Here is a 17292-nt window from a genome sequence, read left to right as displayed (position 1 = left end):
GGTGTCATGAGAAAGACTGAGTGCCCTTGCGACTCCTTTCCCTCAGCTATGGATGCGGCTCTCTGGGGCCCTGCAGAAGAAGAGGAACTCCGAGCTGTCCTACCGCGAGATTGTGAAGAACAGCTCCAATGATGAGACCCTTGCTGCCAAGCAGGTGAGGCTGGCAGGAGAGAGGGAGGCTGCCTGGGGCTCTGGGAGTGTGCCCTTGTTGGGGGGTGGGGGAGAGGATACATGCTCCTTCCTGGGTCCTCTGTAGGCCACAGAAAGAATTGTCCAAAAGGCCATTGGTGTTTGGAGATGGGGTTCCCAAGCCCGGGTCCACTTTAGGAACAGATGGAGACTCTAAATATAGACTCCAGGCCTTGGGCCACACGTTCTCATTCACTCTGTCTGGCATGAAGCTTCCCAGGTGGATTTGATGTCCCAGCTCCACACTGGCTGGGAGCTGACCCTGAAGGGAGGAGGGTGACCTTGACCAGGAACACAAGGAATCCCCATTCCTGGGGGAGAAGCCCGCCTGGGGTCTGCCTCCCTCTCAGGGTGTCACAAGGTCTTGTTGTTGTGGGTGCCAATGGCTGCCGGACAGATTGAGAAGGACCTGCTGCGCACCATGCCCAGCAACGCCTGCTTCGCCAGCATGGGCAGCATCGGGGTGCCCCGCCTGCGCAGGGTGCTCCGGGCCCTGGCCTGGCTCTACCCAGAGATCGGCTACTGCCAGGGCACTGGTATGGTGAGCACAGCCCCGGCAAGGGCAGTGACAGCCCCAGGGCCTCCTCCAGGACCCCTAACAAGGAATGGTCTCCCGCTCTGGGGCAGCAGGAGGGGAGGTGGGGGGACAGGGGAGTCCCCAAGGAGATCAGGGCAGCTGCACGTTATTCAAGCAGAGGGGCCCCCCAAAGGGTGTGAAACTGAGGCCGGCCAAGGAAAGCAGCCGGGGAAGGCCTGTGTTCCAGCATGCGTGCCCCCCAAGAGGCTTTTGCTAAATGGTCTCCCTAGGGTAAGGGCACCTTTTCTAATTTGCACAAAGACCTGGGTAGAGGGCCCTTATCCCCATGCCCTGGCCAGGTGGCTGCCTGCCTCCTGCTGTTCCTGGAGGAGGAGGACACCTTCTGGATGATGTGCGCCATCATCGAGGACCTGCTCCCCGCCTCCTACTTCAGCACCACCCTGCTGGGCGTCCAGACTGACCAGCGGGTCCTGCGCCACCTCATTGTCCAGTACCTGCCGCGCCTGGACAAGCTGCTCCAGGAGCATGACATCGGTAAGGGGCCTCTGAGCCAGTGGCTCCCATTCTGCAGCTTGGAGGCTTCAGGCGGATGGCCAAGGGAGGATGGGGCATAGCCCCCAACTCTGGTCTTTGTCGCTCTTTTGTTCTCCGGTGTTCCCGGCCCCATCCCCTCCTTCGCTCTTGGGCAGGGAGGACCTCCCTCCAGTTCTGGGGATGGAGGTTTCCTCCACCTCCTCCCCAGCAGCTTCGGCTCCTGTGTTTACAGAGCTGTCCCTGATCACACTGCACTGGTTCCTCACGGCCTTCGCCAGCGTGGTGGACATCAAGCTGCTTCTGCGCATCTGGGACCTGTTTTTCTATGAGGGCTCCCGGGTGCTGTTCCAGCTCACGTTGGGCATGCTGCACCTCAAGGTGCTCCAGGGCCCCACTTCAGGCTGAGGAGTAGGAGCCCGAGATGGGGGGCAGGGAGTGAGAGACCGCCCTGGGCCAGGCAAGACCAGTCCCCCGGCCCCTGACAACCGTGCCAAGGCAAACGGGTCCCTGAGGATGGGGGTTGGGGTCAGCTCAGTGCCAGGTTCCTGCAGTAACAACCTTCTCCCTGCATCCTGCTCTGACATGGCCCAGGAAGAAGAGTTGATCCAGTCAGAGAACTCAGCCTCCATCTTCAACACGCTATCAGATATCCCGTCGCAGATGGAGGACGCGGAGCTGCTTCTGGGGGTGGCCATGCGGCTGGCCGGCTCCCTCACCGACGTGGCTGTGGAGACTCAGCGCCGCAAGCACCTGGCCTATCTCATTGCAGACCAGGGTCAGCTCCTGGGGACCGGCACCCTCACCAACCTCTCTCAGGTGACCCAGGATGGGGGGCCCTGACTTGGCCCACAGCATGTGGGGAACGGGTCACCTTAAAGTTCAGAGCAAGTGCAGGGGCTATGGGAAACAAACCAGCCCTTCCTGTTCTGCACCCCAGCCTGGCCCAGTCAGACCACAGCTGTGGGGTGACCCAGGCCACCTCGGGCTTCATGCGTCTCAGGTTCTGACCCTGGCACAGTTTGGGAGGAAGGCAGACCCAGCTCTGAACTGATTATCTGTTTTCAACTCTCAGAGCCGGCATCAGAGGCCATTTTAGATGAGAGAGCATAAGCCAAGGGCTGGTGGGTTCTCTTCCGGGGGCCAGGACCGCCCTGACCCCCTCCTCATGGTGCAGGTTGTTCGCCGCAGGACCCAGCGGAGGAAGTCCACCATCACTGCTCTGCTCTTCGGTGAGAGCTCTGCGGGTGCCAGGCAGTGTGGGCATGGAACAGTCTGTCCTCACGCTCACGTGGATGTGGAGCTTCCTCGGGGGCCTGGAGTGAGCCGTGGTCACCATTGCTCTCTGGGCCTCCTAGGGGAGGATGACCTGGAGGCACTCAAGGCCAAGAACATCAAGCAGACGGAACTGGTGGCTGACCTCCGGGAAGCCATCCTGCGCGTGGCGCGTCACTTCCAGTGCGCAGACCCCAAAAACTGCAGCGTGGTGAGTGGCCAGCTCCCCGGGCTGGTACCAAACATGGCCCTAACTCCTCCAACCCCCTTGGTGGGCCTGTGTTCACTGTGGCAGGAGCTGACTCCAGACTACAGCATGGAGAGCCACCAGCGGGACCACGAGAACTACGTGGCATGTTCACGCGGCCACCGGCGCCGAGCCAAGGCCCTGCTGGACTTCGAGCGGCACGACGACGACGAGCTGGGCTTCCGCAAGAACGACATCATCACAGTGCGTGGGGGCGCTGGACTACAGGTCCTCAGGCTGGGGCGGGTCCCCCAGCCTCCCTCTACCAAGCCCCACTCCAACCCCTTTCCCTGCCAAGAGCTGCTCTTGTGAAGATGTAGGGGTCTTGGCCTGGCCTAGCTGCTGAGGAGTCGTATCGGGGGTGCAGGCGGCGCTGGCCCCAGGCACCCAGCTTTTTTTCCTCCTGTGCAGATCGTGTCTCAGAAGGACGAGCACTGCTGGGTGGGGGAGCTCAACGGCCTTCGAGGTGGGGGCCTTGGTCTGCTCTTGAGCTGGGAGAGGGAGGAGGGGGTGGGCACAGAAGACTTCAGTGACCCTGGCCGCTGCCAGGCCGTTCTCTCTACCCCTGCCTGGCTTGAGGTCCCTGAAGCACCTGGGCCAGCTTCCCCCTGCCCTGCCTGCCTGAGCTGTGGCTGCTCCTCACAGGGCCTATTTTTCCCACAGGCTGGTTTCCAGCCAAGTTTGTGGAAGTCCTGGATGAGCGCAGCAAAGAGGTGAGGGGGTGGGCGGGCTGGGCACGGCTGGCATCCTCCTAGCCGGGGCCTGTGTCCCCAGTGAGTCCTGGCCTGTAGCATGGCAGAGAGGACAGAGGAGGGCAACTGGCTGCAGGTGTCAGGCAGGGCTTTCTCAGACCCATCCCTCCCATCAGTATTCCATCGCGGGGGACGACTCAGTGACGGAGGGGGTCACAGACCTCGTGCGAGGGACCCTCTGCCCGGCCCTTAAGGCCCTGTTCGAACATGGACTGAAGAAGCCATCCCTGCTTGGGGGCGCCTGCCACCCCTGGCTGTTTATAGAGGAGGTAAGTCAGTGGCTGGCCCATGTCTCCCACCCTGCACCAGCCCTGCTGTGCCCCCCGGTACCCATCTTAGGCCCTTCCTGTCCCTGGGCCCCACGGAGAGGATGGGAAGAGCTGGCAGGGCAGTAACAGGTGCCCAGTTGGCCCCAAGGGCTTTGAACCAGCATCTTCCTGTCCCTACACTCACACCGTGTGCTGTTCCCACAGGCTGCAGGCCGGGAGGTCGAGAGAGATTTTGCCTCCGTGTATTCCCGCCTGGTGCTCTGTAAGACCTTCAGGTAACTGGGCCTGGGTTCCTCTGGTGGAGCCGCCTGCAGTGGGAGGGCGGGGTTTGACCCAGCCCCGGCACCCCAGGAGCTTTGGTGCCCCCTCAGGTTGGACGAAGATGGCAAGGTCCTGACCCCGGAGGAGCTGCTCTACCGGGTAAGGGGCCTCCCCTGCCAGACCCTATAGACCTCTCGAGGTTAGCCCGTGGGGGAGCCTGAGTGACAGCGGATGGTGCCGTCCCCAGGCTGTGCAGTCTGTGAACGTGAGCCATGATGCAGTGCACGCACAAATGGACGTGAAGCTCCGCTCACTGATCTGCGTGGGGCTCAAGTGAGTGTGGAAAAGGGGTTGGAGGAGAACGCTGGAGTAGGGGGACCCAGCCCAGCATCGGGAGGGTCCTTACAGGGGACCCTAAAGGACAAAGAACCTCAGGGGCTCAGGTCCTTCCCTGAAGAGGGTGGTCTGGGAGCTGCTGAGGGACAGGCTGGAGGCCTCTACCATGGCTGCAGCCAGAAGGGCCTGGAGCCGCCCCTGCTCCCCACTCCTGGCCGTGTCCCCAGTGAGCAGGTGCTGCACCTGTGGCTGGAGGTGCTCTGCTCCAGCCTGCCCACCGTGGAGAAGTGGTACCAGCCCTGGTCCTTCCTGCGCAGCCCGGGCTGGGTCCAGATCAAGTGTGAGCTCCGGTGAGGACCTTGCTGGGTTTGGGGAATGGAGGTGGGTCGGGAAGGGCTGGCTGGGGGTGACAAGAGCCTCACCAACCCCCTCCTCACCTCTAGAGTCCTCTGCTGCTTTGCCTTCAGCCTCTCCCAGGACTGGGAACTCCCTGCGAAGAGAGAGGTGGGTGGTGTGGGCCTTGTAAGGCCTGTGCTGATGGAGCTGCCCAAACCGTTCACAGGGTGGCTGAGGTGGGGACACAGAGTGCTGGTGTCAGTGGTTAGGAACCACCCCAGCCACGCCCAAGGCCTGTGAGGTGAGGGGCTGCCCTGTTTGCAGGCGCAGCAGCCCCTGAAGGAGGGCGTCCGGGACATGCTGGTGAAGCACCATCTCTTCAGCTGGGATGTGGATGGGTGACCCCTCCTCCCCAACCCAGCCTTGGGCCTGGGTCTGAGGTGGCCCAGGACCCCAAGCTGCAGAGCCCAGGGAAGAGCAGCTCCAGAGCCCTGGCCGGGGCCCCGGGATATCAGGCTGCCCCACTCCAGGTTCCCCAGCACATCCCAGGTGGTGGCAGCAGAGGGTGCCCTGCCCTACCAGGGTCCTTAGAGATGCTCTGGGCCAAACCAGTTTGTACCAAAAGCCTTGTGAGGCGGTGGGGAGCCATGTCTGTGCCAGTCTTTGCTCAGGAAGAGGGAAGGGGATGGGGGTGACTAATAGGCTCCTGTCCTCCTTGGTGTATAAATAAACTGTCTTTGAGAACGTACCTCCTGTCTTCTGTACAGCCAGGGCTGCAGAGCTGTCTTCATGTCCAAGGCTCTGCCCTTCCTTGAGTAGTCTAGTCTAGAAGGCACTGCCTGGCCCCTCAGATGCTGGGACACAACAGGCCCAGGACCCCCACCTATGCCACCCACCCCTTCCATGGATTAAGATGCACTAACAGGCCTGTGTTTTTGTTTTTATTTTAAAAAGTTCACACACCTTCCCCATCTTTGTCCCAGCACTGGTTTTGGTGACTCCACCCCTACTCCCCTATGAGTCAGGCCAGAGTGTGAAGCCAGTGGCCCCAGGGCAGGAGACAGCCACAACCTCATGGCCATCTCTCAGCCCCACAGCAGGGTGAAGCTGGGCCCAATTCCCTCCTGTCCTAGGGTCACGCTGGCTGCAGTGAGGCGGTGGGGATGGAATGTGAGTGGGTGGAGAGCTCCTGGCAGGAAGTCCAGGTAGCACCTCTGCCCTCGTGGCACTGATAAGGAACCAGGAAGCAGGGCAGGTGGGGCACAGGCCGTGGCAGGGTGTCTACATGTCAATCACACGTGATGGGTGGGCCTGGGTAGCTGCATGCCAGACTGGGCACCAGACGGTGGCACATAGCTCAAGGGTAACCTTGCATCCAGTCCCTAGGAGCCATGGCATTCCAGGCCCTTCTGTGAGAGTAGGATGGGAGGGAGTTGCACCCATCTCCTGTCCCCCCCCCCAAAAATATATGTCTATATGTATGTCGATATATAATATAGAGGTATATACACCTGTACAGAAAATTGTTGCCACCAACCACTAAATGGTTACACTACACCAAGACACTAAAATGGCAGGGAGCCCCATCCCAGGAAGCCCTGGGGTTGGCAGACATGGGGACTAGGGGGTAGAGGCCCAGGCTAATTTATCCCTTCACAGCAAAGCAGGGAACAAAAAGGAGATTCACCCCCTGACATGTCTCAGCCCTGGGTCAGAAGAGAAGCCTCCTGGCTGGGCTTTGGCTGGGCTTCACCTACCTTAGCCAAATTGTAGCCAGACAGTGCCCCTGACCTCAAAAAAGGTCAAGCTGAAATGGCCCTGGCCCTGACTGGGTATCCAAAACCCCAGCGTGAGAGCCAGGGCTGCTGCTTGACAGCTGCTCTCCTCTGCCCTGGGTGGGCCCGAACCAGGAGTAGGGGCTTCTCTGTTCTGGCCTCCCAGGGAAGGGAAAAAGCAGGGGCTGTGATTGTCAAGACTCACAACCATGTGGAGAGGCCGAATCACGCAGGAGCGCCACGCACCAGAGTGCCCTGGCTCCCAGCCCCGTCCCCACCCCAGTCTCAAGCCAGAGAGCTACAAGCAGGAATCCCAGTGCAGCTGCAAATCATGGCCATCAAGGAAGTCTGTGGAGAAGAGGCTGGGGGCTGTGGTGCTGAGGGGGGCCAGGCTCAGCACAGGACCACCTGACGACAGCTCCAGCCAGTCCATGCTGTCCAGGTGGCCATCAGCCAGGTCCAGGCCCATGGTGCTGCTGGGCTCAGGAGCAAAGTGCAATTCCGAGGTGTCCATGGGTGATGGGGGGTGGTCCAGGATGGCAGTGCTGCTCAGCATCTGGCTATGGAGGTCATCAATGAGGGAAAGGGGCTCTGGCCCCTCATGCCCACTGGTCAGCAGGGGCAGCCCCGTGCTGCTCTCCAGGAAGTCCTCCAGGCGCCCAGGGAGGGAGGGTGAGCCCGGCGGAGGTGGGGCAGCCTGGGGGAGCTCAGCAGAGGGTGATGGCTGTGCTGCCAGGGGGGACCCACAGGCTGTCTTCGGGGATGGCTTCTTCCCTGGCAGGGACGGCGGCTCCTTGAAATCTGCTGAAATTTCTGCCAATCAAGACAGTAAGTGGATATCAGAAACCAAGCCTGTATATCTACATGCGAAAGAATGAAGGTGGACCCTAACCTCACACAATTTACAAAAATAAAATGGATCAAAGACTTAAATGTAAGAGCTAAAACTATAAAACTCTTAATATTTGCAAATCATGTATTTGATAAAGAAGTGATATCCAGAATACACAGAGAACTTCTAAAACTCAACAACAAAAAAACCAAACTTGACTCAAGAATGGGTAAAGGACTTGAACAGACATTTCTCCAATTATATACAAATGGCCAGCAGCACATGAAAAGAGCTCAATATCACTAGTCATGAGGGAGACCACACAGTGAGATACATCTCAAACCCACTGGAGTGGCTACTGTAAAATTAAATTTTTAAAGAAAGTGCCGGCCGGGCGCGGTGGCTCAAGCCTGTAATCCCAGCACTTTGGGAGGCCGAGACGGGCGGATCACGAGGTCAGGAGATCGAGACCATCCTGGCTAACACAGTGAAACCCTGTCTCTACTAAAAAACACAAAAAACTAGCCGGGCGAGGTGGCGGGCGCCTGTAGTCCCAGCTACTCGGGAGGCTGAGGCAGGAGAATGGCGTGAACCCGGGAGGCGGAGCTTGCAGTGAGCGGAGATCTGGCCACTGCACTCCAGTCTGGGTGACAGAGCAAGACTCTTGTCTCAAAAAAAAAAAAAAAAAAAAAAAAAGTAAGTGCCGGTGAGGATACAGAGAAACTGGAGCCCTTGTGCCCTATGATAGAAATGCAATAATGGTGCAGCTGCTATGCAAAATAGTATGGAGGTTCCTCCAACATTTAAAAATAGAATTACTGGCCAGGTGTGGTGGCTCACGCCTGTAATCCCAGCACTTTGGGAGGCTGAGGTGGGCAGATCACAAGGTCGGGGGTTCGACACCAGCCTGGCCAACATGGTGACACCCCATCTCTACTAAAAATACAAAAACTAGCCAAGTGTAGTGGCAGGCGCCTGTAATCCCAGCTACTCAGGAGGCTGACACAGGAGAATCGCTTGAAACCGGAAGGCAGAGGTTGCAGTGGGCCGAGATCGTGCCACTGCACTCCAGCCTGAGCAACAAAAGCAAAACTCCATCTCCAAAAAAAAAAGAATTACCATATGATCTAGCAATTCCACTGTAGGGCATATACCCAAAAGAACTGGAAGCAGAGTCGCAGATGTTTGTACACAGGTGTTGAGAAGAGCATCATTCACAACAGTAAAATGGCACACCTGTCATGCCAGCACTTTGGGAGGCCAGGACAGGAGGACTGGCTTCAAGCCAGAAGTTTGAGCTCAGCCTAGGCAACAATGCAAGACCCCGTCTTTACCAAAAAACAACAACAAAAAAAGTAAATTTTAGGTGTATTTTACCATTTTTTTTTTTTTTTTTTTTTTTTTTTTTTGGAGACTGAGTCTCACCGTTGCCCAGGCTATAATGCAGTGGGGCAATCTTGGCCCACTGTAACCTCCACCTCCTGGTTTCAAGCATTCTCCTGCCTCAGCCTCCTGAGATTACAGGCACATGCCACCATGTCCAGCTAATATTTTTGTATTTTTAGTATAGATGGGGTTTCACCATGTTGGTCAGGCTGGTCTCGAACTCCTGACCTCATGATCCACCTGCCTTGGCCTCCCAAGGTGCTGGGATTACAAGCATTATTTACCACAATTTTTTTTTTTTTTCAGACAGAGTCTCGCTCTGTTGCCCAGTCTGGAGTACAGTGGCATGATCTCGACTCACTGCAAGCTCCACCTCCCGGGTTGACGCCATTCTCCTGCCTCAGCCTCCCGAGTAGCTGGGACTACAGGCGCCTGCCACTACGCCTGGCTAATTTTTTTGTATTTTTTAGTAGGGACGGGGTTTCACTATGTTAGCCAGCATGGTCTCCATCTCCTGACATTGTGATCCACCTGCCTCAGCCTCCCAAAGTGCTGGGACTACCGGTGTGGGCCACTGTACCCGGTCAATTTACCACAAGTTTTTAAAAAATTTTAAAAATGTGCAAAGGACTCAGCCATTCTCCAATAGAAGATACACGAATGGTCAGGCAGCACATGAAAAGGTGCTCCACATCACTAAATTACAGAAATGCAAACTAAGGTACCACTTCACACCCATTAGGGTGGCTTTTATCAAAAAAAATGAAAAGGAGTGCTGGTAAGGAGGTGAAGAAACTGGAACCCTTGTGTGTTGCTAGTGTGAATGTAAAATGTTACAGCTGCAGTAGAAACAGTTTAGTGATTCCTCAAAAAGTTAAACACAGAAGTTACCATAGGAGGCTGGGTGTGGTGGCTCCCGCCTATAACCCTATCACTTTGGGAGGCCGAGGCGGGCACACTGCCTGAGCTCAGGAGTTCAAAACCAGCCTGGGCAACACAGTGAAACCCCGCATCTACTAAAAAATACAAAAAAATTGGCCGGGTGTGGAGGTGGGTGCCAGCTACTCGAGAGGCTGAGGCAGGAGAATTGCTTGAATCCGAGAGGCAGAGGTTTCAGTGAGTCAAGATCGCACTACTGCACTCCAACCTGGGCAATAGAGTCAGACTACCACATGATCCGGCAATTCTAGCCCTAGGTTATGCCCAGAACTGAAAGCAGGGACTCAAGACAGACACTTGCACACCCACATTCACAACATCCAAAGGGTGGAAACCACCCAAGTGTCCGGCCACAGATGAATGGATGAAGAAAATGTGGTGTATCCACACCAGGGGTACGACTCAGCCTTTAAAAAGAGTGAAATTCTGACACATGCTGCAACACAGATGGACCTTGAGGACATTATGCTGAGTGAAATACACCAGATGCAGGAGGACAAACTGATTCCACTTCTGTGAGGTCCCTACAATAGGCAAATTCATAGAGAAAGTGGGATGGGGGCTGCCAAGGGCTGCAGTTGGGGAGAATGGGGAGTTACTGTCTAATGGGTAGTTTCCCTATGGGGTGATATAGAAGTTCTAGAGTTGGCCGGGCGCGGTGGCTCAAGCCTGTAATCCCAGCACTTTGGGAGGCCGAGACGGCCGGATCACGAGGCCCGAGCAGTGAGCAGAAGGAAGGCTGAGGCAGGAGAATGGCGTAAACCCGGGAGGCGGAGCTTGCAGTGAACCAAGATCGTGCCACTGGACTCCAGGCTGGGTGACAGAGCGAGACTCCGTCTCAAAAAAAAAAAAAATTCTAGAGTGGATGGGGTGATAGCTGCACAACACTGAATGGACCTAATACCTCTGAATTGTACATTTAAAAAATGGTTAGAATTATTTCACTACAACTTAAAAAAAGAATTATGCAAAAACCAGGCCTGCTCCCCAACCCTGTGGGTTCCAGCCCCTCCTGTCCCAGCAGAATGCATTCTTTGCCCTGCAGCTGCTCTCACAGGCAAGGAGGTCGCTCACCTCCAGCTGCCACCACCTGCCCAGACCTCTCTCCTCAAACACCTGCTTCTGGCATCACTGCCACCTCTTGGGCCACTTCTCAGTGTCCCTTTGGGGGCAGGCGGTACCCACACCCACCATTCTCCCTTTCTCTGCCATCTCTTAGAAGTTAGAGTTCAAAGCCTGTTCCCTTTTCCTTGAACAATCTCTGGAGTAGCACCACCTTCCCTTGGAAACTCCTGAAGCTCATGCCAAGGCCTCTTTCCTGAGCACCCAGCCCAGTCATCCCCAAAGCAGGTCCCATACCTGCTGCCTCAGTGCCACCTACACTGGTGAGAGATGCGCCTCAGGCCCCAGGGACCTGGGGATTCTCCCTAAGGCTTGAGAATTGCTGACCTCACAGGAACACCAGTGACTGAGCTCATCTTAAATTGAAATAAAATTCACACATCATCAAATCCACTCTGGTAGAGCTGTGGTTCCAGGCTGAGCTCCCGCTTTGCCTGTACCCCTCAGCCACTCCTCCTCCTCCAGAAGCCACTGAGACACGTGGAGAGAAGTCCGCGCTCGCCGCCCAGGGTCGGCACCACACGCCCAGCCTTCTTGCCTGCTGCTGCCAGTGAGCTCCTTCCCAGGGCCATCTCGGGGTCCTCTGGGATCTTCCACTCCCAGCTGGGTCCCTCACACAGATGCACGCTGTCTCCCACCCAGCATCTGCCCTACCCTCTTCCTCCCCTCTGCAGAGGAACCTCCCAGAGAGCTCTCCATGGCCACCCCCAACCCTGCTCTCAGGCCTCTCACGGACTTCCTGTTGTGCCCATGACACCTGCTTCCGTGTCCAGGCCTCGGTCCTCAGCTCCCTTGGCCACAGCTGGCTTCCAGGACACCACACCCTGCCACTGCTTGTCCTCCCGACCCCTAAGGCTGGGCTCAGCCCCGACCTCTGCTCCCTCACCTCACGCCCTGGGCAGCCTCCCAGCTCCAACTGCCAATCTAGATGCGACAACACCCCAACTCCTACATGCAGCCCAGACCTCTCTTACAAATGCCACTCGATGTCAACTGTCCCTGTAAACCCTCCACTCATGACACACCCCATCAGGGACTGCACAATGTGGTCCCACACGTGCCCCCTCCCCAGCTCACCCCATCAATGGCTGCTCCACCCTGGCCCTTCAGGCTACAGCCCTTGAAGTCATCCTTGGCTGTTGCTTCCCTCTCTCCACACCTCATCCATAAACACACCAACCTGGCTCTTTCCAAATGGGGCCGACTCCAGCTGTTCCTCCGCCTGCCACTGCTGCCTGCTGGGCCACAGCCCTGCTCTCCCACCACCCCCAACCTGGGGCTCCCTGCTTCTGCCCTTGCGCAGCTGCTATCGCTACAGCAGCTGGAAGGTTCCTGGGTCCTGCATCAGACCAGGCCACTCTACCCAAGGCTGTGCGATGGCTTCCCACACAATGGAGCCAAAGCCACCCTGCCCTGATGCCCAGGAGGCCACGCATGATCTGGCCACAAAGCCCTTCTTTCCCTTTCCTCAACTACACTCCAACTCGCCAGTCACTCCCAAGGCCGCACAGATGCACACAGCTGCTCCTGCTCACAGGAGCCATCCCGGCCCTTCCCCACCAGGCTCCCCAGACCTCTCCCTCCCCTCCGTTTTTGTCCTAAGGCTCCTCTCGGATCTTCCATATGATCTGCTTATTTCTTCTACTTGTTGTCCACCTCCCCAGGCTGCACTGTGAGCTCCACAAGGGCAAATGTCTCTTCTGCTCATTGGCAGGCGAGGGCCTTGGGGCAGTGCTCCCTGCTGAATGAAGGACGACACCTTCCCTGGTCCTCTCATCCAGGCCCTGGAGACAGGAGGGCTCACAGCCACCACTGCATCCACAGTGCTTGCCCAAGACCAGTCACGCATGGAAGCATTCAATAAAAACAAACCAACCCAGGGCTAGAGACACCTATGAACAGAGAAGGCTGTCAGGAGGCAGCAGGGGATCTGGGGTTACCTCCGCTCTGAATGAGAATGTCAAACAGGTCGTCCATCTGCTGGCTTGAGGAACCATTTTCCTGCGGGACAAAGAAAAAAAAAAAAAAAGATGAAACTCTTGAATGGGGGCTCCCAGCCTGAACTATGAATGAGGCCCCTCCCTCTACCAGAATAAGCAGCCAGATCCACAGCACCCACGGGCATGTCCGGACTCCTGGTGCCCATCCCCCAACGGCCCACTCCCCAAGGCCTCTCTGACCCTGAAGCTGGGCTTCACCTGCCCCCTTTTCCTGCAGCTGGGGCTGTAGGAACCTCAGCCCAGCAGCCTAGGGCAGCCGCCCACAATGGCCAGGCCCAGCCCGCCTTCCTCACCTGCTGTTTGGGCTGCTGGCTCATGGCTTCCTCATAGCCAGGTGGTTCCTTCTTCAGCAGAGAAGTGGGGGTCCCAAAGACGGGCTGCAGTGGGTGCTCTAGGTCCATCTGGGCAGAGGCGGCAGGCACTGGAGAGCCAGGCTGGGATGAGGGCTGGACAGGAGAACAGGGAGAGGACCAGTGGCCAGGGGGCTGGGGGTACAGACCTGCCTTGTAGGGGTGAGGGGTGGGGATAAGGCCAGGGCCTCTCACACTCCAGGAGGGCAGATGGGGGGCACTGGCTTTTAGGGAGCTTTCGTGAAAGCCACTAGGTAAGAAGGAATACAGGATGGGGGACCCTCAACCCTGCAGGGGGTGCCTGGCCTCTTGAGGTTTGGGAGAGGTCTCTGCGCTGGGCTGGTCACTCCCTGAGATTTCTGCAGCTTCTTTCTCTGCTTGGGTCTGCTCAGGGACCCCCATCTCCTATCCTGAGGTACCTGTTCCTGTCACTGTCTCCTCCACCCCCAAGTTCTGCAGGACCACAAGGCTACATAAAGCCTTAGGGCAGCCTCACCTGTGGCCCAGGCTGAGAGAAGGTCTGCTGGGGAGCTTTCTGCTGCTGACACCTCGGTGGGGAGAGCTGGCCTCTCTGAGGGGAGGACCCTGAGCTGGATCCTGGCCAGAGGACCCCACAGCCTCTCCCCAGGGCAGGCTACCTCTGACCTTCACTGGCCACTCCCCATAGAGCAGCACTAAGGCAGGCCCAGCCTGGTGTGGGCTGCTCAGGAGTCCTCTGCTGAGATGCAAAAATGTTCTAGTCTCAACAGCCAGAGAGGTGGAGAGCTCGCCAATGGTTCCGCCCTACGGCTAAGGGGTCTCAGGCAGGTGCCTTAACTTTCCTAAGTCTCAGTGCTCCCCGTGGTGAGATGGGGATAACGACCGCTCATTTCAGAGGGTCGAAAGGAAGATTAAACGAAGCAAACACAAAATGCCCAGCACGAGGGGACCCCTGGCCCACGAGGGCTGCAGCGAGACGCTCTTCCCACCCTCCTCTGGGCCCTGCCCGGTTCCTCCCATACCCAGGTACCTGCTGGGGGCTTCCACTGGACAGGCCAGGGCTGTCTGCATTCTTATTGGTCACGGTGAGGACAAGGTGGGTCCCTGTGGAGTCAGTGATGAGGGTGGGAGGTGCAACCCCCTTGATGAGGCCAGGGCCCTGAGGACCCAGAAGCAGCTGGGGGGCGGGGACCGGCTCGGGCTCAGGCTGCACAGCTTCCTGCTTCACCACCACGGACGGGGGCCCCGGGGCCGCAGCACAAGGGTCTACATGGTTGGTGGTTGGGGCCGCCAGGCTGGGGCTGAATGGGTGAGCAGGGCCCAAGGGCTGTCGGCTCAGTTGGCAGCTGGAGAAGCTGTTCTCCTGCTTCACTGGCATGCCGAGAGGGGCAGGGGTGGGGACAGGAGTTGGGGCGGGCTGCTGGGCTCGCTTCTCCTGCTCCAGCTGCAGCCTGAGCCGCTCCACCAGCTGCTGCTTCTGCCGGAGCATGCGCGTCAGCTCCTCGATCTGCTTGTCTTTCTCCTGCAGCATCTGGTCCTTGTCGCGCCCCTCTAGCTCTGCCCGCCCCCCAGGGCTCAGGCAACAGGACCCGGCCCGGGGGCCCTCCTCCTTCACGAGGATCTGCAGTGGCGAGGCCTGCAGAGTCAGCTGCGTCAGGGGAGACGTCACCATCTCACCAAAGGTGTCCCCGGGGGTGGAGTTTTCATCGCCGGTGCTGAGCAGTGAGCGCTCTGAGGGGGTAGGAGACACAGGCGGTGTGGAGCCTGTGCTGCCAAATTTCACCACTCCATTGCTGGTCACCGTGGCCACCACCACCTCAGTTGGGGCCAGGCCTGCTGCCACCAGAGCTGGCCCTGTGCTCAGCCGGGCCGCCGGGAAGGCTACCACCACCTCGCCAGCCTTGTGCAGGATAGAGGTGGTGGCAGGGGCCTTGGGGGCTCCTGGGACAGGGCCGATTTGGTCTTGGTAGGCTCGAAGGCGCTCAATCAGCTCAGTTTTGGTGCCTGAGACGGGCAGTGATCGCAACTTCAGCTCCTGCTTCAGCTCTGCCACCTGCAAGGCAGTCAACAGTCAGGGAGGCCAGGGGCAGCTGGACACAGGGCACTGGGTCCAGGCAGAAGGGCACTTCAGATGCATCAACTACCCTAATCCTCCAGCACCCTGGAGGGCGCAATGCCCCCCACCACCTGAGCCAACAGCATCCTCCCTTTCATTGTTCTCACTCTAGCAGGGACCTGGTTAAAATGCTCCCCACCTATGCAGGCAGCGGGGGCTGGCACATGGTGCCCACAGCTGCCCCCAGCCCCCAACATGGTGCTTGGGCTCAATAAATCTTGAATGGAACAGACTGAATTTTGCAGAAGAGAAAACTGAGCTCATGAAAGTAGGGCCCAGCCTGGTTCAGAGAACAAGTTCTCAAGGGAGAGCTTGGTCCAGTCAATCTTCTGATGGGGCAGAGAAAACACACAAGACACTGGGCATGACCCACTCCTCTCCAAGGCCCTAGGACGGAAGCCAAGTCTGTGACCCTGATCACAGGCCACTCTCTTTCCAGGCAGACACTGCATCTGAATAGCACCCTGAGCTCCGCATTCACCAGCAAAGGGGAAAATGCGAGCAGGGTTGCTACTGGACAGCCCGGTCTACACTGACCAGGTCTGCGACTGTGGACAAGCTTCTCCTCCTGTCAGTGCCTCAGCTTGACCATCCTCAAAGGGACACCCATCCCCACTTCTCACACTGCATGTACCATACAAGTCGAGGAAGATAAGAGACACACGACTGCCTGGACAGATGTCGGCTGTGCTGCCAACAACAGGACCCACCACGAGGAAGCTGGTGTCACTCGCCATGACCACCTCCAGGCAGCCTCGGAGCTGTGTCCAAGGTGCCCCTGTCTGATGGGGACCAGAGCCTGGAGCCCTGCGCTGCCTTCCACGATGGTGGGTCCTAGGCTGGATGCCTTCCCTGCCTAAAAACCAGCACCCGGACAGCCCCTGTGGGAAGGGCCAGGCTGGCAGTGGCTCAAGTTTTCCAGTGGCTGTGTACCTTCATGTCGTCCAGGTTGGCTGGCAGGGCTCCCGGCTTGCCAGTCAGTGAGGTGCTGTTCTGACGTGCCAGCCCACAGGGCCCAGGGGCACCTGAGCTGGAGCTGCTATTGGTAGTGGAGAGGCTGCGTACTGGGGGGGTCCCGCTGCTTCCCAGGGCCTCACCTGCTGACCTGAGAAGAAAAGGTGGAAATGAGCACCCATCCAGCATCACCCGTGGCCTCTGCAGGTGGCAGCCCAAGCCTGGGCTGCAGGGTTGGGTACAGATAGGCATGGGGCAAGGGCCTAGCAAAGGCTAGGGTGGCCCTGCCTGCAGACCACTCTGTAGCATCCAGACCAGAGGGTCCTTAAAGATGTGGGGTTCAGCTCCACCAGATCTGGTACCTGCCTGGCTCAGGGTGGCTCGGGAAGGGCAGGGGCAGGTGGTGGCGAGTGGGTGCCTACTTTGGCGGGGCAGGCAGGATGGCCTGGTAGTTGTGGTGCTGCTGCTGCTGCTGGTTGAGGATCTGCAGCTGGAGGAAGAGCTGCTGCTGCTGCAGGATCTTGGCGTAGGATGAGTCCATGGGGGGTGCCCCCCTGTCCTGCTTCTGGTCCGGGGGGATGTACTGGTGGTACTTGAGCTTCTTCACCTTTGGCTTCAGCTCCTTGGCCTTCTTGCTGCGCTGTGACTTCTCACTGGCAGACTTGGGTTGGCTTTGCTGAGGGCACAGGAGACAGGGTGCCACTCAGGGGCAGCCTCAGGCTTCTCGGTGTGGGGCTGGCAGCTCTCCCCACGCCTGTGTGGCTTCCGAGAAGACATCTCCATCCACACTTTGCCCATTTCCACAATTCCCCATGGGACCATACACTCCGTTGAAAGCAGAAACATGCCCAGAAATGTGCCAGGCAAGGGGCTGGAGTGACAAAGAGGGCTGTGCCTGGCCCCTGGCTTAAAAGAGCTTCTAGCTTGGAACGTAAATCAACCAAATGTTCGAGCACAGACATCACCATGACCCCAAGCCAGAGTGAACACAAGGAGGTAAAACCCAGCTGACTGATGGAGCTTGGGCTGCACCAGACCAGGCACTTTACAAAGACGGAGCCACGCAAGCTTCTCAAGAACGCTGCTTGCTCTTTTTGGGGCTGGG

At 58.1% G+C, this 17292-nt stretch overlaps 2 protein-coding genes across 55 annotated transcripts in view; one reads left to right on the top strand and one right to left on the bottom strand.

Annotated features, from left to right (window-relative positions):
• Positions 1–5482, top strand: part of SGSM3 (small G protein signaling modulator 3) — a 36180-nt gene extending 30698 nt beyond the window's left edge. For 6 of the 50 annotated variants that reach the window (XM_074003694.1, XM_074003689.1, XM_005567194.4 and 3 more), the window contains 17 exons: positions 47–154; positions 587–730; positions 1066–1261; positions 1494–1639; positions 1853–2077; positions 2436–2490; positions 2617–2744; positions 2829–2984; positions 3192–3246; positions 3444–3493; positions 3649–3801; positions 4006–4076; positions 4173–4221; positions 4310–4395; positions 4626–4748; positions 4842–4902; positions 5059–5482. In XM_074003694.1, coding sequence (XP_073859795.1) covers positions 47–154; positions 587–730; positions 1066–1261; positions 1494–1639; positions 1853–2077; positions 2436–2490; positions 2617–2744; positions 2829–2984; positions 3192–3246; positions 3444–3493; positions 3649–3801; positions 4006–4076; positions 4173–4221; positions 4310–4395; positions 4626–4748; positions 4842–4902; positions 5059–5136 — 1884 coding nt within the window. In that variant the 3' untranslated portion in view covers positions 5137–5482. Of the gene's footprint in view, positions 1–46; positions 155–539; positions 731–1065; positions 1262–1493; positions 1640–1852; positions 2078–2435; positions 2491–2616; positions 2745–2828; positions 3009–3191; positions 3247–3443; positions 3494–3648; positions 3802–4005; positions 4077–4152; positions 4222–4309; positions 4396–4625; positions 4749–4841; positions 4903–5058 lie in introns of all 50 variants that reach the window. The other 44 variants (XM_074003691.1, XM_074003687.1, XM_045363575.2 and 41 more) reach the window with 16 other exon arrangements.
• Positions 5483–5662: 180 nt separating this feature from the next.
• The window catches only part of MRTFA (myocardin related transcription factor A), a 222560-nt gene continuing 210930 nt past the window's right edge, over positions 5663–17292 (bottom strand). For all 5 annotated transcript variants that reach the window (XM_065521738.2, XM_005567185.5, XM_005567186.5 and 2 more), the window contains 6 exons: positions 16610–16863; positions 16167–16338; positions 14148–15170; positions 13082–13234; positions 12729–12789; positions 5663–7322 (listed from right to left, as the gene is read on the bottom strand). In XM_065521738.2, the coding sequence (XP_065377810.1) occupies positions 6808–7322; positions 12729–12789; positions 13082–13234; positions 14148–15170; positions 16167–16338; positions 16610–16863 (2178 nt within the window). In that variant the 3' untranslated portion in view covers positions 5663–6807. The remainder of the gene's footprint in view (positions 7323–12728; positions 12790–13081; positions 13235–14147; positions 15171–16166; positions 16339–16609; positions 16864–17292) is intronic.

The sequence above is a fragment of the Macaca fascicularis genome, chromosome 10 (assembly GCF_037993035.2).
Source record: "Macaca fascicularis isolate 582-1 chromosome 10, T2T-MFA8v1.1".
Lineage (NCBI taxonomy): Eukaryota > Metazoa > Chordata > Mammalia > Primates > Cercopithecidae > Macaca > Macaca fascicularis.
Note: the sequence above shows the minus strand (reverse complement) of the source record. Positions and strands in the feature narration are given on the sequence as shown.